This window comes from Sarcophilus harrisii, chromosome 6, assembly GCF_902635505.1.
Source record: "Sarcophilus harrisii chromosome 6, mSarHar1.11, whole genome shotgun sequence".
NCBI lineage: Eukaryota > Metazoa > Chordata > Mammalia > Dasyuromorphia > Dasyuridae > Sarcophilus > Sarcophilus harrisii.
This window is the reverse complement of record NC_045431.1, coordinates 241,163,157-241,191,139: the sequence shown is the minus strand read 5'-3', so window position 1 is coordinate 241,191,139 and position 27,983 is coordinate 241,163,157. Positions and strand designations below refer to the sequence as shown.

At 67.3% G+C, this 27,983-nt stretch overlaps 4 protein-coding genes across 5 annotated transcripts; 3 read left to right on the top strand and 1 right to left on the bottom strand.

Annotated features, from left to right (window-relative positions):
• Window positions 1-213: 213 nt before the first annotated feature.
• Window positions 214-5,202, top strand: RAB1B (RAB1B, member RAS oncogene family). The gene is made up of 6 exons (XM_031941698.1): window positions 214-345; window positions 2,941-3,013; window positions 3,260-3,355; window positions 3,469-3,564; window positions 3,957-4,088; window positions 4,163-5,202. Exons 1-6 carry the CDS (start codon window positions 332-334, stop codon window positions 4,355-4,357), a joined length of 606 nt encoding a protein of 201 aa, XP_031797558.1. The 5' UTR covers window positions 214-331; the 3' UTR covers window positions 4,358-5,202.
• A 477-nt stretch (window positions 5,203-5,679) lies between these two features.
• CNIH2 (cornichon family AMPA receptor auxiliary protein 2) lies at window positions 5,680-12,872 on the top strand. 2 transcript variants are annotated; one of them, XR_004230049.1, is made up of 6 exons: window positions 5,680-6,830; window positions 10,245-10,313; window positions 10,815-10,862; window positions 11,210-11,271; window positions 11,401-11,513; window positions 11,838-11,968. XR_004230049.1 is itself a non-coding variant. In XM_031941681.1 (6 exons), the coding sequence occupies exons 1-6, from the start codon at window positions 6,750-6,752 to the stop codon at window positions 12,090-12,092; spliced, it is 483 nt and encodes a 160-aa protein (XP_031797541.1). In that variant the 5' UTR covers window positions 6,191-6,749; the 3' UTR covers window positions 12,093-12,872. The 2 variants fall into 2 exon arrangements, 1 of the variants encoding a protein (XP_031797541.1); XM_031941681.1 differs by lacking the exon at window positions 11,210-11,271 and adding an exon at window positions 12,065-12,872 and having other exon boundaries at window positions 6,191-6,830; window positions 11,838-11,981.
• Window positions 12,873-13,883: 1,011 nt separating this feature from the next.
• On the bottom strand, window positions 13,884-18,628 carry YIF1A (Yip1 interacting factor homolog A, membrane trafficking protein). The gene is made up of 8 exons (XM_031943625.1): window positions 18,544-18,628; window positions 17,310-17,528; window positions 16,877-17,223; window positions 16,686-16,764; window positions 16,425-16,482; window positions 15,803-15,958; window positions 14,454-14,547; window positions 13,884-14,366 (listed from the first exon to the last, which is right to left on the bottom strand). Exons 1-8 carry the CDS (start codon window positions 18,626-18,628, stop codon window positions 14,220-14,222), a joined length of 1,185 nt encoding a protein of 394 aa, XP_031799485.1. The 3' UTR covers window positions 13,884-14,219.
• Window positions 18,629-20,424: 1,796 nt separating this feature from the next.
• Window positions 20,425-24,570, top strand: TMEM151A (transmembrane protein 151A). The gene is made up of 2 exons (XM_031941682.1): window positions 20,425-20,625; window positions 22,097-24,570. The coding sequence occupies exons 1-2, from the start codon at window positions 20,533-20,535 to the stop codon at window positions 23,411-23,413; spliced, it is 1,410 nt and encodes a 469-aa protein (XP_031797542.1). The 5' UTR covers window positions 20,425-20,532; the 3' UTR covers window positions 23,414-24,570.
• The last annotated feature ends 3,413 nt before the right edge of the window (window positions 24,571-27,983 follow it).

The following is a 27,983-nucleotide window of genomic DNA, read 5'->3' as shown; positions in this document are numbered from 1 at the left end:
TGATCGCCCCAAACTGGCCGCGGGTTCTCCTCGGGAGAAGCCCGAGGGGCACGAACAGGAAACTGCAAATCCCAGCAAGCGGCGGAGGCGGGCCGGGCGAGGAGCCGCGCGTGCGCCGGGGAGTCCGGGCGCCTGCGCAGCCGGAGCGAGGCTGACGTCAAGCGAGAACTACGACTTCCAGGAGGCAGCGCGGTGCGACGAGAAGGGAGGGTCTGCGCCTGCGCCCGCGCGAGGGGCGGAGTCTCGGGGGCGGAGCCGCCGCCATCTTGGAGCGGGAGGCGGAGCGAAGCAGACAGGGAGGGAGCGACCGACCCGGGCCGCTGCCGCCGCCATGAACCCCGAGTAGTGAGTGACCCTCGCCCGAGCCCCCGCTCCTCGGACCGGGGAGGCTTCGGGGCCCGTGTCCGCGACTTGTCCCCTTCCCTTCATCGGACCCCCACCCGGAGACCCCGCTGTCCTCCCTGACATCCGGGTTCCTGCTCTCGGTGACCCCCCCCACCCACATCCGGGTCTTAGGGGAGGGGGTGCCCGGCCAGGACCCCTGCTCCCCCCTCCGCCTGGGAAGGGCCGAGAAGGCTGCGCTCCCTCTGCTCTCCCTGCCTCCGTCCGCTTCCCCTCCCCCTCCCCCTGTCCCGTTCCCCCCCCCACCCCAGCTCACTGGGGGGGGGTGTTGTGGTGGTCTGGAATCTTCTAGATTTGGGTCAGAATTCCCCCCCAATACACGTGTGCAGATCTGTCACTTCTGGGAACAACCTCCCAGGGCCACTGACCCCCCAACAGCCCCAGACCCCTCCGTGGGGCCCCCCAAAGGTGCAGACGGGGTTAACCCGTCACCTCCCCAGGGGCGCCCTCCAGTATCGGGGCCCAGACTCCCCCTGCAGGCCTCCGCACAGTCAGTCCGCTCCCCCACCCGCCCCGGGGCAGGATCTCCGCCCAGGCTCAGGGGCGCCCTTCAGGTTGTGGTTCAGTGTTGGAGAAGTAAACCAAGCCCTGAGCAACTAACTCCTGTAAGCACTTATTAGGCGCCTGCTGTGTTCCAGACATAGAGCGGACAGAAGTGAAGCGCCCCGAGTCCGGGCCCTGGAGCTCTGCTCGGAGGAGCCCCTGCCCCCACCAGGCGCAGAGCCTGCCTCGGTCTCCCCCTCCCGCCCATCCTCCACCGGCCCGGCCCCTCCCCTCGCTTCTCTGGTTTCCAAGGGAGACTAAAGCCTGGTTGGCATCGGGGCCTCATCTCCATACCCCTGACAGGCACCTTCCGGACGCAGCCCCCCCACACACACACACTGTCCGGCTCTAGTCCCGTCTCTGAGCCCGGCCCCAACAGCCTTCAGCCCCCCAGCCTCGTCCCGGCCATGCTCTGTCTGTCTGGGCTTTCGTAGGCCCCCCCCCCCCCATGACCCCAGGGCTTGGAACACAGCAGGCACTTAATAAGTGCGGCAGCGCTGAGGAAGGCGCCCCCTCTGGGCAGGGAAGGACCCCGAGTGGGCCAGTCTGCGATGGGCGCAGAGAGCCCGGCCGGGGGCCCGGGGCCACACATCAGCCTGGGGGGCTGCAGGGACAGGGAGGGTGCCGACAACTCGGGGGCGGGTCCTGTAGGGAGGAGGGAGGGAGATACGGGTCTGGGGGCCGCGGGGCTGGGCTGAGGCCGCAAAGGCAGGGGGAGGCTTTGAGTGCCGGACGAGGAGTCTGAGCTGGGGGGGAGACCCGGGGACCTGGAGGCCCACGGCGGGCAGAGGCTCAGGGAGAGAATAGGGAGGCTGGGACAGGGCACCAGGGGCCCAGCTAAGTGGGTGCGGAGCCCTGGGCCCGCTGTGAGGATCCCCGAGAAGGGGACGAGCAGGACACAGGTGACCAAGCCGTGAGAGGGGGCAGGGCCGGCAGGGTTGGTGGGGAGAGCCCTGGGCCCCCGACGCCTCCCACCCCCCCTCTGCTTGGCGGCCCAGAAGCGCCTTCGGCTCCTGAGGCTTTAGCAGGAATCGCGGGGAGGGCCTGACGGCGGCCCCGGAGCTCAGCCCCAGGACGGCCTCTCTGTGCCCCGGACGCCGGGCCCGGCTTCCCGGCTGTGGCCCTTCCTGGCTCTCTGGGACCCCGACATGATGTTTGCTGCCCTCAAGTAGCACCGAGCCGCTCCCTCGTTTAAAAACAGCCTTCTGGGAAAGGGCCCCAGGAGTCCGGGAGGAGCCTCCGGGGTTGGCAGAGCCCGTTTCTGGTTGTCCGACTTTACCTTTTATTTTTTACCTCAGAAGCAGTTTTAAGAGTCAGTGTTTCCCGTCCAGTTCTCCCCCCGTCCCCCCCCCCCCAGTGTCCGGCAGCGCCAGCTTCCCCTTGCGGCTTCGTGGTGTCTCATCTTTGTCGTCCATCCCTCGGAGGGGGCCTCGGGCCAGGGGGGCTTGGCTTCCTAATGCTAGAAAGTGGGGAGGGGGCGCACCCACTGCTGCTCCACCCACTGTGGAGGTCTCCCTGACCCACGAGCCTTAGTTTGCTTCTCTGTAAGTGGGAGTAGTCCCAGTGGTGCCCGCCCCTGCAAGTCCCCTGGCATGTGATGGTCGCTGGGCTCAGATGCCCTTCTCAGCCCCCCGGCAGCCTCCTGCCTCTGCCCCGGGCCACCCTTGTAGTCTTTCCCCTCGCTCCTGGGCCTTCGCAAAGAGCCGGGAAGCCTGGTCCTGCCCTGTTAAACGGAGCCAGCGAGGCAGGTCTGGGGCCGGAGGGGCCGGGACGCAGCTTCACACCCGGATCCCGGCCTTCGCTGGCCCCCTGGTCGCTGCGCAGCAGAAAAGGGGGAGGCGGCGTCCCCGCCCGATTGTGACTTGCCCCTCAGACCTTCAGCCCCTGCCCCGACTCCCTGCAGCCTGGGGAGGGGGGTTGCGGGCCGGACCTCTCCTCCGGAGCGTGGTGTTGGGGTCTCTTTCCCACATCTCCACGTTCTTGCTCTTCCTCCAGTGATTACCTGTTCAAGCTGCTCTTGATCGGCGACTCAGGTGTGGGGAAGTCCTGCCTGCTCCTGCGCTTTGCTGTGAGTCTCCTGCCCCCTCCGGGCTCATTTGCCACCTTGTTCTGGGTCTGGGCTGCACGAGGGCGCGCCAGCTTCCCCAGAGCCCAGGGGGTGCCAGCTGCCCTTCTGAGCTACCACGACCGAGGACGTGGGGGGTCTTATGGAGGGGGCGGGGGGAGGGGATCAGGAGGCCGGGACCCGCCCTACTTGGGCACTAGGCCCTCGGCCAGGCCCCGTCTCAGAGGCCGCGCTCTCTGACGTCCTCAGGATGACACGTACACCGAGAGCTACATCAGCACCATCGGGGTGGACTTCAAGATCCGGACCATTGAGCTGGACGGCAAAACCATCAAGCTGCAGATTGTGAGTGCACGCTCGCCACTGCCTCCCCCTGCTCCCCCCCCTCCCCGTGGGTCTGGGAGCTCCCGGCCTGGGGCCCTGACCCTGCGCCCCCCACCTTTTGTCTCTCGCCCTAGTGGGACACAGCGGGTCAGGAGCGCTTCCGGACCATCACGTCCAGCTACTACCGGGGGGCCCACGGCATCATCGTGGTGTACGACGTCACCGACCAGGTAACTTGGCCGGGCCCCGGAAGTGTGGGACATTTTCCTGGAATGAAGGCCCACGGGCACAGGGAGACACACAGACATGTACACGTGGACACAGACACAGACACATACACCCCCCCCCCCCCACGAGGCTTTAATTCACTCTTGTGGCAGAAGCCGCCGCATCCTGTGCCCGCAGACCCCGGGCACGTAGCTCAGCTGTGGCCCCACAAGCTCGAGGCCCCGCCCTGCAGTCCCCTGTGGATGTCGGGGCTCCTCTCTCCAAACCCTCCCTCAGGTCCTGGCGGGTCCCAGACGCGCTGCCCACACCCTCTGCCTTTGGCTCCTCTCCCCCTCCCAGGGCTGGGGCCCCTCCCCTCGGGCTCGTGGGGAGCTCACGGCGTCCTCTCCTCTAGGAATCCTACGCCAACGTCAAGCAGTGGCTGGAGGAGATCAACAGATACGCCAGCGAGAACGTCAACAAGCTGCTGGTGGGCAACAAAAGCGACCTCACCACCAAGAAGGTGGTGGACAACCCCACTGCCAAGGTGAGCCTCGGTGCCGGGGGTGGGGGGGGCGGCTCCCTCGGGCACCTCCGACCACCCTCCCCCCTTCCCCTCAGGAGTTCGCTGACTCCCTGGGCATCCCCTTTCTGGAGACCAGTGCCAAGAACGCCACCAACGTGGAGCAGGCCTTCATGACCATGGCCGCCGAGATCAAGAAGCGCATGGGCCCCGGGGCGGCCTCGGGGGGCGAGCGGCCCAACCTCAAGATAGACAGCACCCCGGTGAAGCCAGCCAGTGGAGGCTGCTGCTAGGGGGCGGAGCCGGGGCCCAGGGCGGGAGCACACCTTTTTTCAGATGATGCCCCGGAGGCCGGAGGCCCCCGCCTCCCCCCATCCCCACCCAGGGGCATTTGATTCTGTGGCTTGGGGGCCCACTCCCACCCGACCTCCCTCCCATAGCCCTCCTTCCATCTTTGCTGCGGGCACGGGCAGGGGCAGCTGAGCGAGCCTCCAGGCCTTGCTCTGGGCACTGCTGCCTCCCTAGTCCTTGGAGAGCCCTTCCCCGCAGCCCGGGCCTCCCCCCAGCTTTCCTGGGGAGGATCTGCCTTGTTCCCGGCTCGCTCCCCCTGCTTTCCCTCAGAGCTGCAGTGAGTCCTGGGTAGCCTGTCCCCCATTCCCGATCCCCCGCACCCCTTGGCTCTCATTGTCCGAGAGCCAGACCTGAGGCCCAGACTGTGGGGAACGTGGGTCCTGGGCAGGATGGGCCAGACCTCAGGAGGGAGCAGCCCTGGGACCCTGGCTCCCTTCCCCCTCTTCCTGCACCCCCTCAGCCTGCCCCCCCTGCCTTGAGCTTGCAGCTCCATCCGTCCATAATGGCTTGGGGGGGGGGGGGAGAGCAGGCTTTGCACAAAGCCAGAGAGGCTTGGTTTGTGCTGGAGGGGCCCCCAGGGCCTCCCTCTGCCCCTGGTGTGCTGGGCACCGCTCCCCTTCTTGGCCTGGGGGGGAGGGGGAGGGCCCACTGTGGCCGGCTCCCCACCCCCCCTCTGGGGGCTCCCCTCTCCCCCTCCGGCTTACTCACTCCTGGTTTTTTCCTCCCCCAGGATAGAGTAAATGGTATTTCTTGCCTTGGCTCCATGACTTGTGTGCGCCCCCCCCCCCCCATCATTTCTTCCTGTGTCATGGCCCCCTGGTTCCCAAACAGCTTGAGCGCTTCTCCCAGCGAAGTTCCGGTCCAGGTGTTGGCCAGGGCCCATCTCTGCCCCCCTCCCGTACCCCAAGACATTGAGTGCTCCGGTCTAGGGATCCATTCCCCCCCCTGCCCCTGTCCCGTGGTCCCTGGTCAGTGTGACACCGCGCTCGGGGACACGTGTTTTTGCTTGGCTCAGACGGGCAGGGAAGCCCTCCCTCGGAGGTGCCCCCCCCCCCAATCCTTCCTTTAGTCACGTTTCGTCCAGCATTTTGCAAGGAAAAGCCACTTGGGGAAAAGGGACAAGGACAAAAATAAATCAATAAATCTCCGGTGGCCTCGGGAGAGCCCCCCCCCAGAGGTTTTGCAAGGAAGTTGGCGGCCAGCCAGTGTGGTTTGTGGGCTGCGACCCGGCTGGGAGGTTGGGGGCCTCTGGGTGGCTCGGGCTGAGGGGACCCCGACGCCCGGGCCCGGGGAGGGCTGAGCTCGGCCCACCTCCTGCATCTGGAGAGGGGGTCCCGGGGAGCTTCGCCCCCCTCCCCCCCAAGCAGGGTCGGGCCGGAAGGGAAGGAAGCTTGGCGATGCCGAAAGATGGCGAGGTGGCGGGAGGCCCTCCCCCGCTTCCCTCTCCTACCTGTGCCCGCCCCCGCCCTTGGCGCCCGTCAGGTGGCCGGGCCGGGCCCACAGCCCTGGAGCCGACCGCGCGCAGACTCGGCCAGCGGCAGCCATTCAGCCCGGCTCCAAGGCGGCGTCCCTCCCTCCCTCCCGCCCGGCCCCGCGAGCGAGCGCGGCGCCCCCAGCCTCGGTGGCAATCTGCGGGGGCGCGTGCGATCGCCTTGTCGGCCCGGGTGTGTGCGAGCGCGGGGGGAGGCGGGGAGCCCGAGAGCTGCAAGAGCTCGGGGCGTCCTTCGTGCTCGGCTTTGGCGGCGCGATGTGGGGCGCCGGGGGTGGGGGGGAGCTGTCGGCTGCGAGTTGGGGCGTGCGCGCGCGTGCGCGCGTCTGCGGGGGCGGGCGCCGGCCGGGGGCGCTGGCCCCTTACCACTCGCCCACCCCCCCTCCCGCCCCGGGGGACCCTCGGGTTCTTCCCCGCCCCTTCCCCGGCCGCTCTCTCTAGGGCTGGGGCCCCGCCCGCCCGGAGGCTGGGCCTGCCCCTCGGTGGGGGAGCCCCGCCCTGACTCCGCCCCCCCAGCTTCCCGGGCTGGAGAGGGAGCCGCGGGGCGAGCGCAGGATGAGCGAGAGGGGCAGGAGCAGCCGCCAGCGCCAGCGGACGCGCCCCCCGAGCCGCCTGCCCGCCCCGCGCTCCCCGAGCCCCCAGCGGCCGGGCCGGCCGGCCGGCCGGGCGCGTCTCTCTGCGGGGCTCGCCTGGGCGACCCCCTCGGCCATGCCAGGCCAGCGCTGAGCCCTGTGGGGCGGGGTGGCGGCCGGAGCGGGAGCCGGGCCGGGCCGGGGCCCCCCGGCGACGGGGCCACCCGACGGCGTAGGCTGGCGCCCCCCGGCCTGGCGCTGGGCCCCGGGGCCATGGCGTTCACCTTCGCCGCGTTCTGCTACATGCTGACGCTGGTGCTGTGCGCATCCCTCATCTTCTTTGTCATCTGGCACGTAAGGCCGGGGGCCAGGGGACGGAACCTGACGAGGGCCGAGGGGTCTCCGGCCCCGGGCGCCCGCGGGGGCGGGGGCGCGCCGCGCCGTGGGGGGGGGATCTTCTCAGGGTAACGAGGGGAAACTTGCCTCCTCTTATTCTCTCCCCCCTTGCCTCTGCTCTTTCTTCCTTCCCCATATACCTGTTCCCCCATTCCAATTCCCCTTTCCCCACCTCCCCCCCTTTTTCTCCCGTCCCCGACACCCCATTGTGGTCCCTGCTGCAGCTCGATGGGGAGCGGGGAGGGGGGTTCGCGTTGCTCTGCACTCGGGGGCTTAATTTCTTCCAGCACAGCTCTGCTCTTCCTCCCCCTCTTCCTGGCAGGGCAGCTCTCCAAGCCTCCCTCTGTCTGTACCAGGTCTGTCTGTCCCCCCTCCTCCTTTCCTCTCCATTGTGGGTTTTTCCAGCCGAGTGATGGAGCCAGTTGCCATAGCAACTGCATCTGTTTACAAGACCCACATCTACCAGAACCCATTTAACCCCTTCCCTTTCACACCCCGTCCCCCCAAAGCCTCCGTGGAGGAAGGGTCTTAAGCGGGTCGGACCCCCAATATATTCACTGACCCCTTTGATCTTCCTGCCTCTCCCTTCCCCCTCCTTCCTCCCTCCCCCCTGCTCATTTCTCTCCTTTCCCGGACTCCATTCTTCCTCTGGCCTGATTCTTCCCAGAACTGTTCAACTCCACCGCTCGCTGTCCCAGGTCCTTATCAGCTCCAGGGCCGCGGAGTCTGGGGATGGGGGGGGGGGGGGGGGAAGGGGGGGGGCCTTGGTCGGGGTCCTTTCGAACCTTCCGTCCTATGCTACAGCTCCTGTCCCCTCCCCCCAAACCTCCCCCACTTCCCTCTGCGCTCCCCACCCCCAGTGGCTCTCCTCTCCACCCCGAGCCTCCTTGCTGGGGCTTTGTTTGCCGTTCTCCCAATTTCCGAGCACCCTCCTCCCATTCATTCATTCATTCGGCTCCATTCATTCACTGCACAAATGTTTCCTGGGCACCTGGACTGGGCAGGGGGGGGGGCGGCGCTCTGGAACATGGCTCCCACCCCGGGGGACTTCGCATCTCCCCGGCCGCCCCGCCCCCCCTCCCGCGCTCCGCCATCCTGGCCCTGCTCCCCACAGCCCCGGCCTGGGCCGGCCTGGCCCCACCGCCAGTTGCCATCTCTCCGTTTCCCTCGGCACTTCCTGTCTCCTCTCCCACATGGCCCCCGCTCCATCTTTGCCATCTCGCCATCTGTTTCCCCCTCCTCATTTCCTCTTCTCCCCGCGCCAGCCTCGGCTCTGTCCCCACCTCCCCCTTTTCTCCCTGCCCTTCCTCCTCTCTCTCCTCTCATCGCTCCTTTTCCTCCTTTCTCTTCCTGTTTTCCTGCCCCCCCCCCCCGTGGTATTCCCCCTCCCCCCCTTGTTCCTGTCCCTCTCCTCCATCTTCAGGATCTCTGCCACTGGTGCCAGTCTCGCCACCGTGTTCACGGGGCTTGCTCCCTGTCAGCCGCCTTGTATTTCTCCATCCCTGTCCCGGTTCCCGACCTCCCTCCTCCCCCTCCCAGGGCTCACCGCCTCCCCAGGCTGGGGCTCCTTGCCCCCTCCCCTTCCCTCCCTGTGCGTCACATCTCAGCCCTCCCCTTCATCTTTGGCTCTTTGTCCCTCCCCAAGTGCTGAGTGCGCCCCAGTCCTGTGTCCAGACCCTGCCTGGGGGGCATCTGGGGCCGGCTGCCCCTCCTCTTCTCTCTCCCTTCTCCCCATCCCCCCCAGCTCCACTTCTGCCATCTGCAGGCACAGACCCCCTGGCTCAGTCTCTCCTCCCTCCCCCACTCCCTTGCAGCTCAGCTAGGGGAGAGAATAAGCATTTATCTAGCACCTCCTGTGTACCAGGCACTACGGTGCTTTTCCGAACATCTCATTTGATCTTCCCAGTTCTGTGAGGCTGGTGGAAACATCCCCATTTTTATTGTGGAGGAAACGAAGGCAAATGGAGATTTGGGGGAATTGCTCAGGTGATCTTGAGGCAGGATTTGAACTCGGCTCTCGCCTTCAGGCCAGCAGCACCCTAGGCTCCATCCAGTGGGCAGAAAGAGGAGACCGGCCCGAGGGAGCCGACAGAGGGCAGAAGACCCAGAAACTTTAGGGAGGAAAACGTCCAGAAAAGGGCTGGGGACTTACAGCATCGTGCAGTTGGGGGGGGGGGCAGAAAGAATGGGACTGAAACGGGGCGCCCCCCGCAGCTGGCCAAAGGCAGGGCTTTCCAGGAGACTTCCCCCCCTTCCTGACCATCTGAGCTGCCAGGGCTCATGGAGCCCCCCACCCCTCTCAGGGCTCACCGAGCCCCCTCGGAAGCCCCAGGTGACCCACCTTGCAGAGCCCAGCAGTGCCCAGGCTTTCTCCCAGGAGGCAGAGCAGCCTCCCAGGGGCCCTCGGGCTGAGGGGGGGGGGGGAAGGGCCCGGCGCAGGGCAGAGGAAGGCTGTCCCGGGGGGCGGGAGTTTGCAGGAAGGGCTCCCCGCGCTCCCTCCCGGGGACTCCCCTTCCTCATGTGCCGCCCCAGACGGGCCAAGGTCACAGCTGAGGACGGAGGCAGAGCCGGGCCCCAGCCCCCCAGCTCCTGCCTGGCCCTCCATCTGGAGCCCTCCCCCCTCCCAGCCCCACACCATGTGTGCGGGAGGGGGAGGAGGCGGTGTTTGCAGTTGCTAGGCAACCCCAGGGCACCCTGGGCTTTTGACAGGTTCCAGGGGTGAGTGACAGGTGTCGGTTGGGGGTCCGTTCATTCCGGTGGGACTTGGGGTGCAGCTGGCCTCGTGCTGGGGCGCAGAGGAGATGCTCTCTGCCACCCCCACCCCCACCCCCCGCCCGGGGCCGTGGCACCCTGGGCTCCAGATGGCACCGAGGAACAGCAAAGGCGAGATGTTCTCTAGCTCAGAGCTCCCCCCCCCCCCACTCCAGGCTGCCGCGGGAACACGCAGGGGGGGTCTGGGTTTGCTGGGGCCCCTCCCCCACCCAAGGGCACAAACGCCCCTCTGCCCAGCCCGCCTCGCTGGGACCCCGGCTCCCACCCACCCCCGGTGGATCCGCTCAAGTGGTCCCGGCTTCCGAGGGCACAGGAGGCGGGGGCCCCAGGGGGAGGGGCCCCGGGGGCAGGGGCTCCCTGCCCCCCTCCCAGCCCGGCCTCTGCCGCCGGGTAAGTCCGGAGGGCGGGGGAGGAGGCCGCCCCGTCCCCCCTCCCGCCCCCGCCGGCCTCAGGCTCCTCCCCAGTAAAATGGCCCGTGGGCCCAAAGTTCCCCCTCCCCCGGGAGTCAGCGCGGAGGCCGCGGGGAGCGCGGGAGGGGCCCGGGGGGGGGGACCCCCCCCCCGGGTGCCCCCAGCCTGACAGGCCTCCACCCCTACCCAGATCATCGCCTTTGACGAGCTGAGGACCGACTTCAAGAACCCCATAGATCAGGGCAACCCTGCCAGGGCAGTAAGTCAATACATGTGCCGTGCCGAGCCGTGTCCGTCAGTCTGTCCGTCTCTGTGTGGGGGCGGGGTGAGGGGAGCCGGGGCTGGGCCACGAGCCCCGAAGGGAGGGGGGAGGCCGCCCACCGCCCCAGCCGGCCTCCGGCCCCCGGCTCCGGCCCCGGATGGCCGAGCCCCCCCCCGCCCCCCCCCCCCCCAGGCGTCTCGACCACCGCTCTCGCGGGCAGCTCAAGCCCCGGCCGTCGCCAGGGAGATCCGGGTGAAGTGCCTGCCCTCCATGGCGACGGTTGCCATGGCAATGGCGGCTCCTGCCTCCCTCCGTGGTGACATCACCATGGAAACACGACTTCAGTCCCCATGGCAGCAGAGAGCTGGGCTCCCCGGCAGAATGGGGGAGGGCCGCTCCAGCTCTCGGGGACCTGGCGCCCCACCCCCCACCGACTCTCCTTCCTGCATCCCTCCCTCACCTGGCTCCCTCGGTCTGACCCTCCTCTCCTTCCCACAGCGAGAGCGTTTGAAAAACATTGAGCGGATCTGCTGCCTCCTAAGGAAGGTCAGTGGGAGGTCTCGGGGGTCGCAGGACCCCCCTGTCTGTCTGTCTGGCCATCTGCCTGGAGCCCCGGACGGGGATCCGGGCCCGCTTTGCCGCTGCCATTCTGTGTGTGTGTGTGTGACTGTGGGCGAGTCCCCTAGCGTCCGCTCTTGCTCAGCCCGGGCCCAGACGCTCGGACCGGGCGGGCTTGCCCCGGATGATCTGACTCCAGGCGCATCCCCGAGTCTCTGGCGCCCCCTTCTCTCCTCCCTCAGCTCCTTATGCCCCAGGAAGGGGGGGGCGGGTCGAGATGCCGTGCAGTGCAATGCAAATTAGGCATCCCGGTGCAGCCGTTCTCTTCCCAGCAGGCTCAGGGACGCCCCACCCCAGGACCCCTACTCCCTCTCCCAGCCCCAGGAGCACAGAACAGGTGGGTTAACCGGCTCCAGACGCCGGAGCTCAGCGCCCCGCCGCCGGGGCCTGTCAGGGGAGGGCGGCCCCCCCCACGCGACCCCTGGGGGCGGAGCCTGACCCCCGCGCGCTGCTCTGGCCCCTGCAGCTCGTGGTCCCCGAGTATTCCATCCACGGCCTCTTCTGCCTGATGTTCCTGTGCGCCGCAGAGTGGGTGACGCTGGGGCTCAACATCCCCCTCCTCTTCTACCACCTATGGAGGTGATCAGCCTGCGGGCCCGGCCGGGGGTGCTCGTGGGGGGCCCAGACTGGAGGCCCAGGCCCGGGAGGGAGGAGGGCCCCAAGCGCAGATTTCAGTCGCCGCAAGTCCCAGCCAAAGCGAAGGGCTGAGCTCCCCAGAGTGTCTGGGCGAGGAGGAGAGGGACTGGCCGCCGTGGCAGGTAGTGAGCTCCCCGAATGTCTGGGCTACGACTAGGAGAGGGACTGGCCGCCGCGCAGCCGGCCGATGTCTGGGGAAGGAGTGGAGCGCCGTTCCCGGGACGCCCGGGCCCACTCCCGGCTCCCTCCGCCCCCCCTCCCCCCCAGGTACTTCCACCGCCCGGCGGACGGCTCCGAGGTCATGTACGACGCCGTGTCCATCATGAACGCAGACATCCTCAACTACTGTCAGAAGGAGTCCTGGTGCAAACTCGCCTTCTACCTGCTCTCCTTCTTCTATTACCTGTACAGGTGAGCGCCGGGGGCGGGGGGGAGGGGCGCGGGCCGGCGCTCGCCGCCCGGCCGCCGTCCCAGCGCGCCCCTCTCTCCCACAGTATGGTTTATACGTTGGTGAGTTTCTAAAGGGGGAAGCCGGCCAGGGAATGAAGCCCGAGAACGGACCGGACGCCTGTGTACCCCCACCCCCGCGCCCCTCGCGGACAGCGGAGAAGAGCCACTCCCCGCCCCCGTCTCTCAGAAGCCAAGGCTCTGGGGGGAGGCGAGGGGCGCCCGGGCCTCCTCAGCCCCGCCCCCCCCAATTGCTGCTATGGGATGGCCCGCCCCTTCACCTTCGCCCCCACCCCCGCCCCGCCCCCCCGCGCCGCGCCGGCCTCGCTCCGAGCGGCGCCTCCCGAAGGCAGCCGGCCGCCCCTGGAGGCCCAAGCCCCCACTTGGAAAACCTGGCGGTGGGGGGAGGGGCCTTGGGTCCTCATCCGCTCTGGGGATAACCGAGGGACGGGGGACGGGGGCGCCGGCCACGGCCTGAGCTCGGGGGAGGGGAACTGGGCCCACCCCGCCCCCGGACGTCCCTCCGCCCTCGGCCCGCCGGCCCAGGGCGTCCCTCGGGGGTCGGGAGGCGGGGCCCCGGGGAGGGGAGGGGCGTGAGCAGGCTCAGCCGGGGGCTCCTCCTCAGCCCCACCTCCCGCTCCCAGTTCTCCCTCTGCCCTGCCACCCCCCAGCCTTTTCTCGGCTCGCTCTTCTGTGCCCTCCCCAGCCCCCGCCCCCCTCCTCCAGCCCCGAGCCCCCGTTTTCGAAGGCGCTGGAGGCCTGGCCCTTCCCAGCGCCCGGAGGAGTTTATGTGTAACACCCCAGTCTCCCTAGGCCAGCCCTGGCCACTTGTGATTGAATAAACAATTGCAAAGACTTGGGGCCAGGATATGGCCATGGGGGGGGGGGGGGGGCCGGGGGGGGGGGGGGGGGGGAAGGGGTCACTTGCACGCCCGGGAATGCCTAAGTATCCCTCTCACTCCCTCCTCTGAGCTCCTGCCCCATCCAAAGGCACTCTGGAGTCCTTCCGGGTCATCACCTCCTGGTGGCCATCCGAGAAGGCCGGATCCAACCATCCGGAGAGGTGTGCAGTGGGGGCGTAAAAGGGCAGGAAATGAGGTCTCCTCATGGGGAGCCCTGAGCTGAGCCAGTGACCTCCCCCCCTGCCCTGGTATAGACCACAGGACTTTGGGGGCATCTTGTTGCATAGCCATGCTTGATAAGTTAACAGGCCTGGAGAAAGGCACTGGCCACCCAAGGTCACTCAGCCCAGGGGCAGAGCCGGAGAGCAGGGCCCCACCCCGGGGTCTGGCCCCCCCAACCTTTGGCCAACAAACCAGGCCCGGCAGCCCTCTCAGTCGGGAGGAGGGGGTGAGTCTCGGAGTCCATCAGAGCTGACCAGCCCGTGGATTCTGAGTGAATCTCAAAGGAGGCAGCCCCACCCCAACCGGGAATGGGCTTCCTGGGGGAGCGGTCAGCTCCCCGGCAAACAAAGGAAGGATGACCTCTGGCCCTGCCCAACATTCCCACCGGAGGTTCTGAGGCAGAGGTCTGGACTCGAACCCTAGCTCCCCTCTGTGTGATTTCGGCCCAACTCCTTCCTTCCCACATGCCTCCATTTTCTCATAATGTGAGGGCGCCTGACCACGTGGTCCAACTCTAAGGCCTCTGATGCTCCTTTGGGGAGGGGGGTGAGAAACACACCTCCACCTCTGACCTTTGGTCCTGGAGCTCAAAGTCAGCCCAGGCAGGGAAGGGACCCTATCTCTGGGACAGCTCTCGGGGCCGTAGGCGAGTATGGCTGGGGGGCGATGGCCGGCCTCCCCCCCCCCCCCCCCCCCTTCCCGGTCTCTCCAAAAGGGACTGAGCACCAAATGAGACCATAAGTGTGGAGCCATCGCAAGCTTTACCGGGGGCTGTGGACATCGCGGGCTTCTCCGACCCAGCCAAGTCTCATCGGTGACATGGAGTCGCCCCCCGAGGACTGCTCCGGCGGGGCAGCAGCCTCTTGCCCCTAGGCCCACGCCCCCCAAGGGAGGCCTGTCCCTGGCCGGCCCTTCCTTCCCACGGCCTCAGACCCTCAAGGTCCCATCCAGGGCCAGGTTCCCAGGAATGAGGGACAGATGTGGCGGAAGCAATTAAAATCTTCAATGTACAGGGAAAAAATCATCATCGTCATCTTCACGGGAGTCTTCCTTGGGGGCAGAGGAGACCCCATCTGGGTCACCGGACCAGGTGAAAGGTCAGCCAGTAGATGATCATTGGCTGGAAGGCAGCCTCGGCCAAGGTCAGGTACAGCTGGAAGCGCTGCCGGGGGGCCGGTCCCCCCATCCCGTCGGTGCCCAACGAGGTCATCCGCAGCGAACGTACCTGTGGGGGATAGACCTTCAGCGGGGGGAGGGACAGAGGCCCAGGCCCAGTGACACTCCTCCTCACCGCCCGGGGCCGGGGACTCACAATGAAATACATGAGGGCAGCCGAGGTCCAGGCCAGGGCCACGTAGTAGCCATCGCTGCCAAAGAGCAGTCCCGTGAGCACGCTGAGGATCATGCTGGGAGGAGAGGAGGACCGTCAGGCTCTGGGGGCCCGAACCACAGGAAATGGGGGGCAGCCACCTGCCCCTCCCCGGGCCCTGGGGAGCCGCACAGAGGACCTGGGACCCCCGGCGCCGAGTTCCGTCAGGTCTCGCTTCTAAGGGCGCTCTGAGGCTCTCTGCCCTCAGGTTCCTCCCAGTTGCAATACTCCAGGTCCCAGCCCAGATGTGGTCGGGCTCTAAGGTCTGTGGTCTATGACCCAACGTGGGGCTGCCTCGAGCCTCTGCCTGCTTTCCCACCTGCGGCACTCTCAGTGACCGGCTCACTGTCCTCGCGTCTCCCCCTCGGCCTCCCCCAGGGGCACCCCTGTGCCTTTCTCCGGTCAGCTCCCTTACTGGCCTGGTTCCCCCCCCTTCTCTCCATCCATGTCCAGGGGCTCCATAGACAAGAACCAGCACCCCCCGAGTCCGGCCCAAGGATCTCTCCTGAGCCTGGGCCCTCCCTGCCAAGGGCTGGGCACATCCCACTCCCCCAAGGCAGCCTCTCTTGAGGCTCGCCCTGCCTCCAGCCTCCTTTCTCCTCCCCAACATCTGATCCTTCTGCTCTCAGGGGCAGCGGCCGCGGTCTCCTTCCTGAAGGGCCCCTTCTCCCCGCTCAGCTGCCCCCACTCGGCCCCTCCTGCAACTGACCACTTTCCCCCGCCCCGTGTTCTCTCTGTTCTTCTCCTGCAGCAAGATCTGCACTTTGGCTCATGCCTAGAGTGCCCTCCCTCCCCTCCTCTGCCTCAGACAATTCCCCCCCCCCTCAGAACCCCTCCCCTCACCTGCTGGGATTTCTTCCCTACTTACATCCTCCTCCCCAGGCCCCGCGCCGGTTTCCCGGCAGGAGGAACATGGCTCTGGGGAGCTCTGTCCGCCCTCAGAAGCCGCTGGGTGACTGTCGCTAAGCGCTGGCCAAGGATGCTATGCTCAGTGCGCCCTATTGCCCCTCCGCCGCCCCCACTTGTCCGCGGGGCAGTGCAGGACTGAGAGGGTGGGACCTGTTCAGGGTCACCAGCTAGTGCAGGGCCAGGGTCAGGATGGGATCCGGGGTTCTAGGCTAGCTCCACTGCCTTCCCCCAGCCTCGCTCTGTTCCTTAGCCTCCCCCCTGCCCTGCTGCCCGCCAGCCTCCGGCCCCAAGAACAGCCATGTCCACATCCGGGGGCTTGCCCGGCCCTGCCCGGCCGCCCGCTCCACTGCCGCCCCTCCCCGACTCCCAGGCCCTGAACTCACCCCACGTATTTGTAGCCGCTGTAGGCGAGCAGGTGGAAGGTGCTCAGGTCACTGCGGACCATGGCCAGGTAGAGGCCAAGGAGCAGGGCCAGCACCTCGATGACGACCCATACCAGGGCCGTGCTGGCGCACAGGCCGAGCACCTCGGGTGAGAACCTGGGGCGGAGCGGGAGGACGGTTGGGGGGGGTCCCGCTGCTCCTCCTCGGATCCCCCCGGGGGAATTGGGGTCACGGCGGCCGTGAGTGACAGGGCTCAGGGACCCCTGAGTGGCCCCCTGTTTTCCTCGAGGGAAGTCTGTCTTTGCCCCAGGGCCAGTTATCTCGGGGGCAGGGGAAGCCCAATGACCCTTTTGGCCAGTTCCCTTCCCCTCCCCTCAAAAATACTCTGTTAGGCAGAAACCCTAAAGAGTCTTGCCTTCATTCTACAGATGAAGAGGCTGATATTGGCAGTGGGGAGCACCAGGGCAGGGGGCAGAGGGCAGAGGGAAGGGCTGGGGGTCCTGGCTGAAAACTGCCGAGCCCCAGCCCTGCCCCTCCTGCTGTGGGCAAGCGACACTCGAACCCAATTTAAACACGCAAGACCCAGGAAGACGGGGGCTCCCCGAGGAGGGGGGGGCTCAACCTTTTTTGAATTCCCAGCGCCATCCCGGCCAGGAGGATGTATGTGATAAACGCCATGGCTGCCAAAGAGACAGAAAAGCTCAGTACGGTGAGCCCTGAGATCTGGGCACCGAGCCCCGCTTGAGCCTGAGCCCCAAGTTCCAAGCCCCAAACCCCGAGCCCCAAGCTCAGCTCAAGTCCCAAGCCCTGAGTCCTCAAACCCTGAGTCCCCAGCTCCAGGCCCAGTGTCCAGCTCCCTCCCCCTACCCGGCCTGAGACTCACTGGGGATGTAGAGGTCGGGGGCATTGAGGTCCTGCCGTGGGGGCAGAGGCACATCGCGGCTGTACTGAACTTCCCAGTTCTTAGGAGCAGAGGGAAACACGGAAACACGGTCAAGGCCCCAGAAATGGCAGGACTCCCCCCCCCCCCCCCCAGGGAGGCTGGGAGGCCAGGGCGGAGGCCACGAGCCTCACCTGGTGTGTGTAGGGGAAGACGAGCAGCCCCAGCTTCCTGGCCACGTAGGACGTGTCCACAGCGAAGAAGTGTTTGAGCTTGTTCATGGACACAAACCTGTGGAGCTGAAAAGAGGTGGAATCGAGGCACAGGGAGTTAGGAGGGTCTGAGACCCCCCCAACATCTGATCCTTCTGCTCTCAGGGGCAGCAGCCCGGCCTCCTTCCTGAAGGGCGCCTTCTCCCTGCTCCGCCAGGCGGAGGGGGCCCAGGACCCGGGGCTGGGGCGGGAGGGAACCTCAGAGACCCTTATTTTGGGAAGGAGGAACCGGCGGCTCTGAGAGAGCGGCTCAGGTTGGCCCTTTCCCCCTCACTGGCCCGGCCCCTCGGCCCGCCAGGCCTCTCCCCCTGGCCAGTCCTTGCCCTGGGGAGGCGATGGGGCCAGGGAGGCCCACGGGCCACGGGGTCCCCGAGCAGGTGGGGCGGTTGAAGGCCCCGTTCCCGGGCCAGGGGTGCCGCTGGGCGCCCCGCCCCCTTCCCGTTCGCAACGGGGGCGGCTCGGGCCGGACCGGTGCCCAGCTGGGGACCAGATGGCGGCCAAGAGGGACGCCCGCTGCCCCGAGCAGGAACCACCGGTCCCTGAGCCCCCGGAAGGGGCCCGCTGTCCAGGGCCGCTGGGGGCGGACCCGGCGTCCCATCAGCGCCGGAGCCCCAGCTCCGAGGCCCCGCCCCCTCCCGGGCCGGCCCCGCCCCCTCCCGGTTCGCCCCACGGGTGGAAACTTAGCCCCGCCAAGGCGGAGAGAAGGGAGAGCCCGGGCAAGGCGCGCCCACCCAGGAGGGGGGAGGGACCCCGGGGGCCGGCTGCCCCCTGGGGCTCCCTCTCTGGGCCTCTCAAGCCCGGGAACCCTGGGAAAGGGGGGGCTCAGGCCCCTCCCTGGGCAGGGCGCCCGGCGGCCACCCGTCCAGGCCTTGGGCCTCGGCCCAGCCAGCCCCGAGGGGTGTCCCTCCCCCTGTGCGCACGGTGCCCCCCATCTTCTCCCCTCCCCCCCACAAGGCAGCACTAGCAGCCTCAGCGGCGGCCCCGCCCCCCAGGTCCCAGAGCCGGGAGAGCCCGGCCCGCATCCCGCCCTCGGGGTGGGGGGGGCTATGGACACACCCTCCCCGGAACCGGCGGGGAATCAGCCTGAGGAAGAAACGGCTTCTTTACACGGACTTGTTCTAGTGGGCGCCGGGGGAAGGGGGGGGACAACTCTGGGAAAGCAGGATTTGGGGCCTCCTGAGGAGATCGCTGGGGCGGGGGCGGGGCCTCGGGGCGGGGGCGGGGCCGGCGTTGGAACACAGGCCTAAGGGCCTCGGTCCCGCAGCACCGAGGCTCACGCCCCCCTCCCCCGGACCGCAGGGGCCGGGCTGCTTTCTGGGCGGGTAGTGAGCTCCCGGCGCCGGCGGCTGACCGAGCCCAGGTCGGCTGTGTTCTCCGGAGGGAGTCGGGGGTGGGGGCGGACGGCCCGCAGCCAAGGGGAGCACCCTCGCGGTGACGTCACAGCCCCGCCCCCGCCCCTCTCCCTTCATCTGGGTCGCTTCCCGGTCCCTGCCCGTGTCGCCCCACGCTCACCTTGGGCCCCGTACCCCGAGTGATAGGCCATGAGCAAGGCGCCTCCTCCGCGGGGCCTGACGGGTGTAAACACTAACGGAGCCGCGGCTCCGGCCTCCGGGCGCGAACTGCCGCTCCCGGGCCGCCAGACACGTCTACCCGCGGGTCAGCCGCAGCCGCCATGGCCACACGTCACTCTCCCCGGCTCTCATTGGCCACAGTCCCACGTGACGGAAGCACCGCCTCCTGTCTTCATTGGCTATCGGCTTCTTCTCCAGCCTCACATTGGATGCAACCCGACTTCCGGAAGCGGGGTGGGGCGGAGTCGACGCCGAGACGTCTGACTGGGCGATAGAGCTGTCCAAGGGGACAAGACGGTCCAATGAGCTTGTCGGGGCTGAGTGGGTTAGCGGCGTGTTGAGGCGCCTGCGCAGTGCTGCGGGTGAAGGTCTCCCTGCCACGACTGCACCGACGGGCGGGGCCGGCTGGGGGCGAGGACGGGGTGGGGCGAGACACCTGGGAACCGCTAAGGCCTGGGCCTGGTTCCCTCCTCTCCCCCCACCTATCGTAACCCTTCCATTCCATTGCATTCCATTCCATTCCATTCCATTCCATTCCGTTCCATTCCATTCCATTCCATTCCATTCCATTCCATTCCCCATTCCATTCCATTCCATTCCATTCCATTCCATTCCATTCCATTCCATTCCTTTCCATTCCATTCCATTCCATTCCATTCCCCTCCATTCATTCATCTTTTATCATTCCCCCCCTTCCACCCCATTCTCTTTGTCCTTCTCCCTTCTCCAGCCCCTTCCATTCCACCACCACCTTCCCATTTGGCTCTTCGGGGCCCCTTTCTGCTCCTTCCCCCCTCCTTGCAAGCCAGTGGTGCTGCAGACCTTCCTAGGGCGCCCCCCTCACAAATGGACTGCGGCCCCCAGGGCTGCCTGGTCCCGTCCGCCTGCCTCGCACCTACGCCCTGCGGGGCGGGGACGCCCCCTCCCGGGCCCGGAGCTCTCCGCGGCCTGTCACCGGGGCCCTGAACGGGGCGCCGCGTGATCGATTCCACCCACTGACCTCGGCACCGCGCGGAGACTCTGTGGGCCGGGCCATGAGGGGTGGCGCCGCCCCGGCTTCCCTCCGGGGTCACCTCCCCCTGCAGCCCGGGAGGGCTCGGGAGCTGTCCTAGTGCTGAAGCGGGCCTCCCGGGCCCTCTGCGCGCAGGCGCCTCAGAACGGGCCCCAAGGCGGCCTCCTCCCGGCCTGGCGCTCGGACTCGCGGGCTGAGGACCCCCTCGGCAGCCTCTCCTGCGGGGGGAGGGGGGGGGGAAGGGGGGGAGGGGGCGGGGTCCACGTATCACACAGAAGTCAGCTCTTCGCAGCTTCCCGGGGACGCCCGGAGCCGGGCGCGGTGCATGGGCGGCCTCTGGGCCCTGCCCCCGACTCACTGCGCGGGGTCCGGTGATGCCTCTGCGGCCCCTCCCAGAGCCCCGTAACATAAGTGGAGAAAGAAGGGGAAGCGCTTGGGGCCGAGGCGGAGGCGGGCCATGCGCGCGCGGGCGTGTGCCAGGCCCGGTGCCCGTCAGCCGGGCGGCGCTGACCTTGTGGTGCCCCGAGAGCCGGGCCTCTCCCGGACCGTCCCGCCGGGCCCGCAGTCTCTAGGACAAATGTGCGGGGGGGGAGGGGGGGCTGCAGTGCGCTCCGGGACCGCACTTGTTTCCCGAGAGCCTCCGACCGCCTGGTGCCGGTTTCAGCCCCCACCCCCTCCCCCCGCCAAGACCCCGGAGAGAGGCGGCCGGGGGAGGGGCGTGGCGCGCCTGCGGGGAGGGGCCTCCCTGCGCGCCGCCCCGCCCCCACGCACGCACCGGGGGGACGCGAGGGAGGCGGGGAGGGGCGGAGGGCGGGCCGCGGTGCCAGGCGCTCCCGGCGGCGGCCGCCGGTGCAGCGGGGGCGGGGTGAGCGGGCGGGCGGGGCCGGGCTCTGGCTCAGCACTCCCTCCGCGCCGCCGAGCCGCGCGGATGCCCCCGGCCCGGGGCCCGTCTCCCTTATCATGCCCGGGCCCCTGGAGGTGACGGCGCGGACACGATGCCCCAAGAAGAGTCGGAGGGCGGCGTAGACGGCGGCGGCGGGGGGGAGGGGCCCACGCTCATCCCAGGCGGGGAGCCGCTGCGGGAAGAGGTAAAGAACGGGGGCCGCGGGCCGCCCACCGGCCCCCTCCCTCCTCCGGGGCCGCCTGCCAGGCTTCCCGGGGCTGCAGAAATGTGGGGGGGCGGGGGTCCCCGGCCCCAAGTACGCCCCCAGGTTGGGCCCCGCCCCCATCCCATGACGTCAGGTCAAGAGGAAGCCGCGTTCGGCTCCTTCACGGACCGGAGGGGGAGGCTTCGGGCCGCAGGGTCTCGGGGACGGGGCTTAGGCCCCCCAGGCCGGGGCACCCCCTTCCCTTCCGGTGTTGGCTCAGGAGCCCCAGCCTGCAATGCAGCACGGAGGCTGGGGCCGGGGCGGGAGAGAGGGAGGAGAAGGGGGGGGCAGGGAAGAGCCCTCTGGGTTCTGGCTGCTGCTCCTACCCTCCTTTCCCCAAGGGGAGGAGGAAGGAGGGGGAAGGAGAGGAACGAGGCTCCCAGGCCGGGGGCAGCGGGAGAAGGCTCTGACCCCCAGGATGCCCCTCTGGGACCTGCCCCCCTCCTTCCTCCTTCCTTCCTTCCTTTTCACATCAGACCATCGAATCGCGGGTCAGATCAGGATTCAGGATCAAGATCGCTCAGGCGTTCGAGATCAGATTCGGGATCAGACGTTCAGATCGCCAGAACAGGTCAGTTCAGTTCAGATCAGATTCGTTCGCGTCAGATCGCCAGCGTTCGCGTTCCGGTCAGTCCGGCATCCGTTCGTCAGATCGCGCGTCCTTTCGAGGAAAAACAGACGTTTTCGAAAGATTTCGGCGAACTCGACAAATTTCGAAAAAAAGAAAAAATTTTGCATTCAAAAAATAAAGAACTCGTCGATCAGGCAATAAAGATCGAGACAAAGGAACTCTCAAATCCACTTTCCCTGCCACTTTGCCTCTTTCTTCTTTTTCTTATACTTCCCGTCTGCTGCCCCTCCCACATCCCCGTTCTCCCCTTTCCTTAGCCATTTCTGCCTTTGCTTTACTCCCCAGTTGTCATCGTCGTCGTCCTCCTCCTCCTCCTCCTTCCCCTCCCCCCCCTCCTCCCTCAGTGAGTGTGAGTGTGAGTCTGTGCTGGGGGCTGCTGGGGAAGGAGTCCTGGGGCTAGAGGGGGAAAGGCTCCCCAGGAGTTCAGCCAGGCAGGGGGGAGTTCAGGTGTTCCCTGGGGGGCTTTTCCCAGAAGGGGGCAGAGGAAGGAGTCTCGCGACCACAGACCCAGCTTGTCTGGGAGCACCCCTCCCCCTGTACAGATGGGAAATGGGGGGGGCAGTCCACGTGCTGCCCTCCCGGCCCCAGCCTCTGCCTGCTTTCCTGATCTGTTCTCCCCCCGCTCCCGCCTCTCCTCCCTTTCTTGAATCCTGTCAGTCCCAGGGCCGAGCCACAGGCCCCCCCACGTCCCTTGGTTTCTGGGCCCACCTGACCGCCACCTCCTCTCTCTCTCCCCCCTCTCTCCCACTGCCTCTCCCTCCCCCATCTCCCCCCCCACAGCAGCGACCCCTGAAGCAGTCTCTGGGAGGTTCCCTTTGTCGGGAGTCCCACTGGAAGTGCCTCCTGTTGACCCTCCTCATCCACTCATGTGGGGCCGTGGTGGCCTGGTGCTGGCTGGCCACCGTGCCCCGGCTGGCCATTGGCGCCGGCCTTTCCCACGGGACGCCGGCCACCTACCAGGCCAGCCCCTGCTCGGATGGCTACCTGTACATCCCGCTGGCCTTCGTCTCCCTGCTCTACCTCCTCTACCTGGCTGAGTGCTGGCACTGCCATATGAGGGCCTCGCGGGCGCCGCGCACAGACGTGGTCACGGTGCTGGCCCTGATCCGCCGGCTGCAGCAGGCCCCGCCCTGCGTCTGGTGGAAGGCCACCAGCTACCACTACGTGCGGCGGACCCGGCAGATCACGCGCTACCGCAACGGCGACGCGTACACCACCACGCAGGTCTACCACGAGCGGGCCGACAGCCGGACGGCGCGGGGCGAGTTCGACTACTCCGCCCACGGCGTGCGCGACGTCTCCAAGGAGCTGGTGGGGCTGTCCGAGCACCCTGCCACGCGCCTGCGCTTCACCAAGTGTTTCAGCTTCGGGAGCGCCGAGGCCGAGGCGGCGTACCTCACCCAGAGGGCCCGGTTCTTTGGCGCCAACGAGGGCCTGGATGACTACCTGGAGGCCCGGGAAGGGATGCACCTGAAGGACGTGGACTTCCGCGAGTCGCTGATGGTGTTTGCGGACCCCCGCAGCCCCCCCTGGTACGCCCGGGCCTGGGTCTTCTGGCTGGTGTCCGTGGCCACGCTCTCGTGGCCGCTGCGCGTGGTGGCTGCCTACGGCACGGCCCACGTCCATTACCAGGTGGAGAAGCTGTTCGGGGCCAGCTCGCCGCCCCCCGGCCACGCCCCCGGAGGCCCGTCGCTGTCCCGAGTAGCCACCGTGGACTTCACGGAACTTGAGTGGCACATCTGCTCCAACCGGCAGCTGGTGCCCAGCTACTCGGAGGCCATGCTGATGGGCCCCGGGCCCACGGCCTACCTCAGGGGCTGCCAGCGCTGCCGCCGCTCCGTCAGCAGCAACTCGCTGCCCCCCTCCCGCGCCAGCGGGCCCCGCCTTCCCTTCAGCCGCAGCCGGCTCTCCCTGGGTGGCGGGAGTCGGGCCACGACGGGGGTCTTCCGAAGTCTGAGCGGGGGGCCGCTGGCTCGCCGGGGGGAAGACACCGAGCCCCTGGAGAGCCCCCCCTGTTACCAGGACGCTCTCTACTTCCCGGTCCTTATCGTCCATGGAGACGGGGGTTGCCGGGGGGATGGGCAGGGCGCCATCTGAGCGCCCCCAGCAGAAGTCGGGTGTTGTGGCGCCAGGGCCCGGCGGGAGATCCACACACCCGGGGCCCCGATGAGTGATCGGTTCTTGTGTAAACCCCAATGGCAAACGCTCCCAGCGAGGGGTGGGGGGCCCAGGCCACGTGGAGGCCACGCTCGGACGCCGGGGGGGGGGGCGGCTTGGTCCTGGGGAGCAGGACTAGAGCAGGTACTGAGGCCCTTGGGGCGGGCTGGGGGTTGCTAGGGAGATGTTTACTTGGGCCAAGGGCCCGTTTCCCCAGGGAAAATCTCCCCTTCGGGGCTGGGGCTCGAAGGCGCTCCGGAGCAGTTCAGACCAAGGGGAAGGGGGGTCCCCTGCTCCGGGAGCTCTGTTCACCCCCAGCTCCTGCTTCCTTGGTCCTTGGGGTGGACCCCTCCTCCCTCATGGAGAAGCACAAAGGGGAGCAGCTCCCGCCCTCCCCGGGGCTCAGTATGGGTGCCACAACCAGGACCGGGGCCTGAGGCCTTCTGCCGACCCCAACCCCCAGAGACGGCCGCTCCCGAGACCTCTGAGCTGGCTGACCTGGCCCCGGCTGGGGAAGGGCCTGCGGGCAGCCGCCCGGTGCCATGCAAAAGGGGGGCAGTGGCCAAAGGCGGCAGGAGGTGGGCCCCACTCCCACCCGTTCATTCTGTACCCCCGTGTCCCGTCCAAACACTCACTCTTCCCCAGGGGGCCCCTTCTCAGACTCCCCCGGCCCCGTCATTATGAGCACCTCCAAGGTGGGCTTTGCTTGTCACCTCCCTCCTCCCTCTCGTCCCCTCCCATGAGACCCCCTCCTTCCTCTCCTCTCCTCCTCCCTCAGGAGGCTTCCTCTCTTTGCTGTCCTCCCCCCCCAAGGGAGCCAGTGAGGGGTGGGGGGAACTGGGGCAGCATGTGGGCCCCCCGAGGCTCTGAAAGCCCCCTCTCTTCCTTAATGTCGTGACCCCCACCCCCGGGGGTGGCCTCGTCCAGGCGCCCCCTGACCTCTCCTTCTGTGATTCCCGTCCCTGGCCAAGGGCTGACCAAAGGCCCCCCCGCTCCCGGGAGCACCTTGCGGCCTCTAGCGCCCCTCTGGGGAGACGCGGGGCTCAGCCAACAGGAGGCTCCAAGGAAACCAGGAAGAAATAAAGGTATGAAACAGCCGAGCCGCCCCTCCTGCTTTCTGAGGGTGGGGCTTGGTGAGAGAAGGCCCCGGGGGACACGTAGTGAGCTGAGGAAGGGGAAACTGAGCCTGAGCTGGGGGCACGACACAGGTCCTGGTGTGCCCAGGAGGGGGCTCTGGCGGGGAGGACAGCGCCTTCTGACTCAGGGGCTCAATCTCATGGGGAGCTTCGGGGGACCTCTCCAACGACCGGAAGGCAAGGGAAGAGACGTGGTGGCCCCTCAAGGAACAGAGACTGGGGGGTGTTTGTGGTCACAGCAGAGCTCTCCTACCCCCCCCCCCATAGCATATAGAACTTTACACTTGAGGACATAGAGGGGTCCGGCAGCCTCCCCATTTCATGCCCACTTAGGAACAGATGGGGAAACTGACTCCCTCCGGGCCCCTGTGTGCGTCCGGCCCGTGCAAAGGGCAGGCTGGGCCAGGGGAGGCGGAGGAGGCCTCCCTTGTTCGTGCCGGGAGCGGCTGGGACTCGGCTTCCCCAGTGAGGGCACCGCGGGGCTCTAATTTCCCCATTAATGGGACGGCTGAGGATTCTTCCAGCTACAAAAGTGGCAGGTGAGGGGCGATAAGAGAAGCTGGAGCAAGGGCGGAACCCCCGGCTCAGCTCTGGGTGCGGATTCTGCCACTGTGGCCTGGGGCACTCTGGGTCTCAGTTGCTTCCTCTAGGACACAGAATGGGATCCCGCTTCCTTCCAGCTCTACGGATGCTGGTAACCACGAGGCTTCTCGGCCATCCCCGGGGCCTGGTACGTGCGTCAACAAACGTCCGTGGGGAGGCCCCCGAGTCCCACAGGCCTGCTGCTACCTGCTGCGCGCACACTGACACACTCCCAGACACTCACACACTCACAGAGACACACTCCCTTACACACACACTTACTCAGCTGAGTTAAAGTCCTGCCCTTTAAATGCCAATCACTGGCCACGCTCTTCCCCCCCATACTCGATCAGCAAGCGTTTATTGAGTACCTACTATGTGCTGACACTTTGCCAGGAACGGGAAATACAAGACCCAGGCAAACAGCAGGGCTGCCCCCGTCTGGCCGGATTTGGAGACCCTCCCAACTTGGTCTCTCGCTTGGCCTGGAACGGTCAGTCAACATTTATTAAGCACCTACTATGTGCCAGGGCCTGAGACAATTTAATAGGGAGGCCCCAGAGAAATTTCAAATTAAAAAGGAGGAGGACCAGAGGAATAGGAATTCAGGGAAGGAAGGCACTGGATTTAAGGGGGATTGGGAGGCTGCTGGTAGAGGGGGTCTTAGCTGAGCTTTCAGGGATGGGGGAAAGGGAGGGAGGGAGAGCTTCCCAGGCAGGGGCTGGCCAGAGAAAGCCCAGGATCAGGAGAGGGAGGCCCCTGGCTGTGGGAGGCCAGTGACCCTGGATGGAGGAGGCTGGGAAGGGAGGACTATCGGAGTCATTGGCCTCTTAAGTAGGGGTGAGAGCTGGGCTTTACAGCTTCCCTTTAGTGGCTGGCTGGAGGCCGGAGGGGGGGGCAGGGCCATTGCACCTGCCCAGGCTTGGGGGGGAGGGGTCCCTATGGGGGGGCGTGTCTGAGATGTGGGGGAGCAGAACTCGGCAGGCCTTGGCCACAGCTCGGATTAACCTTCGGGCCCTTTTACGAGGAGTGCCGGGACCGGGTCAGGGCCTCTGCTGCCGGGGCAGCGGCCTCCCACGGGGGGGGGGGGGGGCTGGGAAAAGCCGGGGGCAGCGCCGGCTGAGAGGGCCGAGGACCGGGCACCTGGGCTTCGGCCGCAGGACCACTAGGTGGCGACAAAGGCTGCTCTCGGAGGCTCCCCGGAGCCCCGCCCCCGCCCCGCCCCCAGCTCTCCGGCCTAGTTCCCCGCCCCCGGCCCCAGTAGGCGCATAATAAATGTTTGCTGGATTGAATCGAATTTTCGTTTCCCCCAATTTGGACTTTGCGCCCCAGGAGTTCGGCGGGAGCGGGGAGGGGTCCCCGGGAAAAAAGAGTTCTCCGACTGGCTCTGCTTGGCCCCCCGAGAGCCAAAGCTTCCCCGGGAGATGGCCCCGTGGGGAATGAGCTTCCCCATAACCGGGGGTCTCCGAAAAGGGGGGGGGCCTGCGGGGTCCTGCTGGCAGGACTAGGTGACCTCCGAGGCGGAGACCCCCGGCCCAACGTCCGGGACTCGGGGAGGGGCGGGGCCTGCGGCTGGGGAGGCGCGGCTCCCGGGGGTGGAGCCTGCGGGTTCCGATTGGAGAATATCAGGGTTTGGGGCGGGGCCTGCTCGCCGCCCCGCATCTGGGGCTCATTAGCGGGTGACGAGGAGCTCTCGGCGGCCCCCTCCCCTCCAGCGCGGCGAGGCCGAGTTAACTCCTTGGTGCCCTCGGAGCTTCCGGGGAGGGTCCCGGCTCCGCCCCGCGCACGCACACTCGGCCCGGGGTCCGGCTCTCGGGGCTGGCCAGAGACCCGGGCCCCTCCCCCCCCCCCCCCCCCCCCGCAGGCCGTGCCCTGCCCCTCCCCCCCGGCCCGGGCTCTTCCTCTGTCCCCGGCTCTGCACCTGCCACTGCCTCCCTGCGGGCCCCGCCCTCCGCGCCTTTCCCACCGGGCTGGTGTCCTCTCCTCGGTCCGTCTCCTGGGCCGACACGCCCCCTTCCGCCCCGTCCCGGGCTCCCGGACCAGCCTCTCCTTCCATCCCGACCCCCCGCCCCGGGCGCCGGACGCTCAGCCCCGGGACCGGTGAAGAGGACAGGGCTCATCTCCCTCCTCCTCCTGCTTCCCCTTTCTCCCTTTCTCCGTCTCTCTGACTCCCTCCCTCCGTTTCTCTCCCGTCTCTCTCTCTCTTCCCACACAGCCCTCCGCCGGTCTCTCCCTGTCTCTCTGTCTCCGTCCTTCTCTCTGCGTGTCTCTGTCTCTTCCCATCCTTCTTCACACACATCCCTTGGCTGCTCTCTTGCCTTCTCTCTGCCTGTTTCTCAGTCTCTGTCTCTCATTCTCTCTTTCTGTCTCTGTGTCTGTCTCTGAACTTCTCTGTCTCTCATTCTTTCTCATCTGTCTCTGTCTCTTTCTTACTCTGTCCCTCTTTCCCTGTTTCTCTCTGTATACATATTTCTCCCTCTTTGTGTCCTGTTTCTATGTTTCTTCACCCCCCCCCCCCCCTCCGCTGGTCTCTCTCCTTCTCTGTCTCAGTCTTTCTCTTTCTGTCTGTCTGTATCTTTCCGTTTCTGTCCTTTTCTGTGTGTCTCTGTGTCTCTCTCATTCTTTCTCTTTCTGTTTGTCTCTGTCTTTCTCTCTCTCTGTTTCTCCCTGTGTGTGTGTGTGTCCTGCCTTTCTGTCTTTCTTCACACATCCCTCCGCTGGTCTCTCTTCCTTTCATTCTCTCTGTCTCTTTCAGTCTCTCTCTTTCTCTCTGTCTCTGTCTGTCTGTCTCT

Coding starts and splice junctions, on each gene's coding strand:
- RAB1B (XM_031941698.1), top strand. Junction 3,014..3,259: donor GCCTGCTCCTGCGCTTTGCT/GTGAGTCTCCTG, acceptor TGACGTCCTCAG/GATGACACGTACACCGAGAG. Junction 4,089..4,162: donor TGGACAACCCCACTGCCAAG/GTGAGCCTCGGT, acceptor CCTTCCCCTCAG/GAGTTCGCTGACTCCCTGGG.
- CNIH2 (XM_031941681.1), top strand. CDS start 6,750: ATGGCGTTCACCTTCGCCGCGTTCTGCTACATGCTGACGCTGGTGCTG. Junction 10,314..10,814: donor AGGGCAACCCTGCCAGGGCA/GTAAGTCAATAC, acceptor TCCTTCCCACAG/CGAGAGCGTTTGAAAAACAT. Junction 10,863..11,400: donor TCTGCTGCCTCCTAAGGAAG/GTCAGTGGGAGG, acceptor TGGCCCCTGCAG/CTCGTGGTCCCCGAGTATTC.
- YIF1A (XM_031943625.1), bottom strand. CDS start 18,628: ATGGCGGCTGCGGCTGACCCGCGGGTAGACGTGTCTGGCGGCCCGGGA. Junction 16,765..16,876: donor TCTTCCCCTACACACACCAG/GTGAGGCTCGTG, acceptor TCTGCTCCTAAG/AACTGGGAAGTTCAGTACAG. Junction 14,367..14,453: donor CTGCCCTCATGTATTTCATT/GTGAGTCCCCGG, acceptor TATCCCCCACAG/GTACGTTCGCTGCGGATGAC.
- TMEM151A (XM_031941682.1), top strand. CDS start 20,533: ATGCCCCAAGAAGAGTCGGAGGGCGGCGTAGACGGCGGCGGCGGGGGG. Junction 20,626..22,096: donor GGGAGCCGCTGCGGGAAGAG/GTAAAGAACGGG, acceptor CCCCCCCCACAG/CAGCGACCCCTGAAGCAGTC.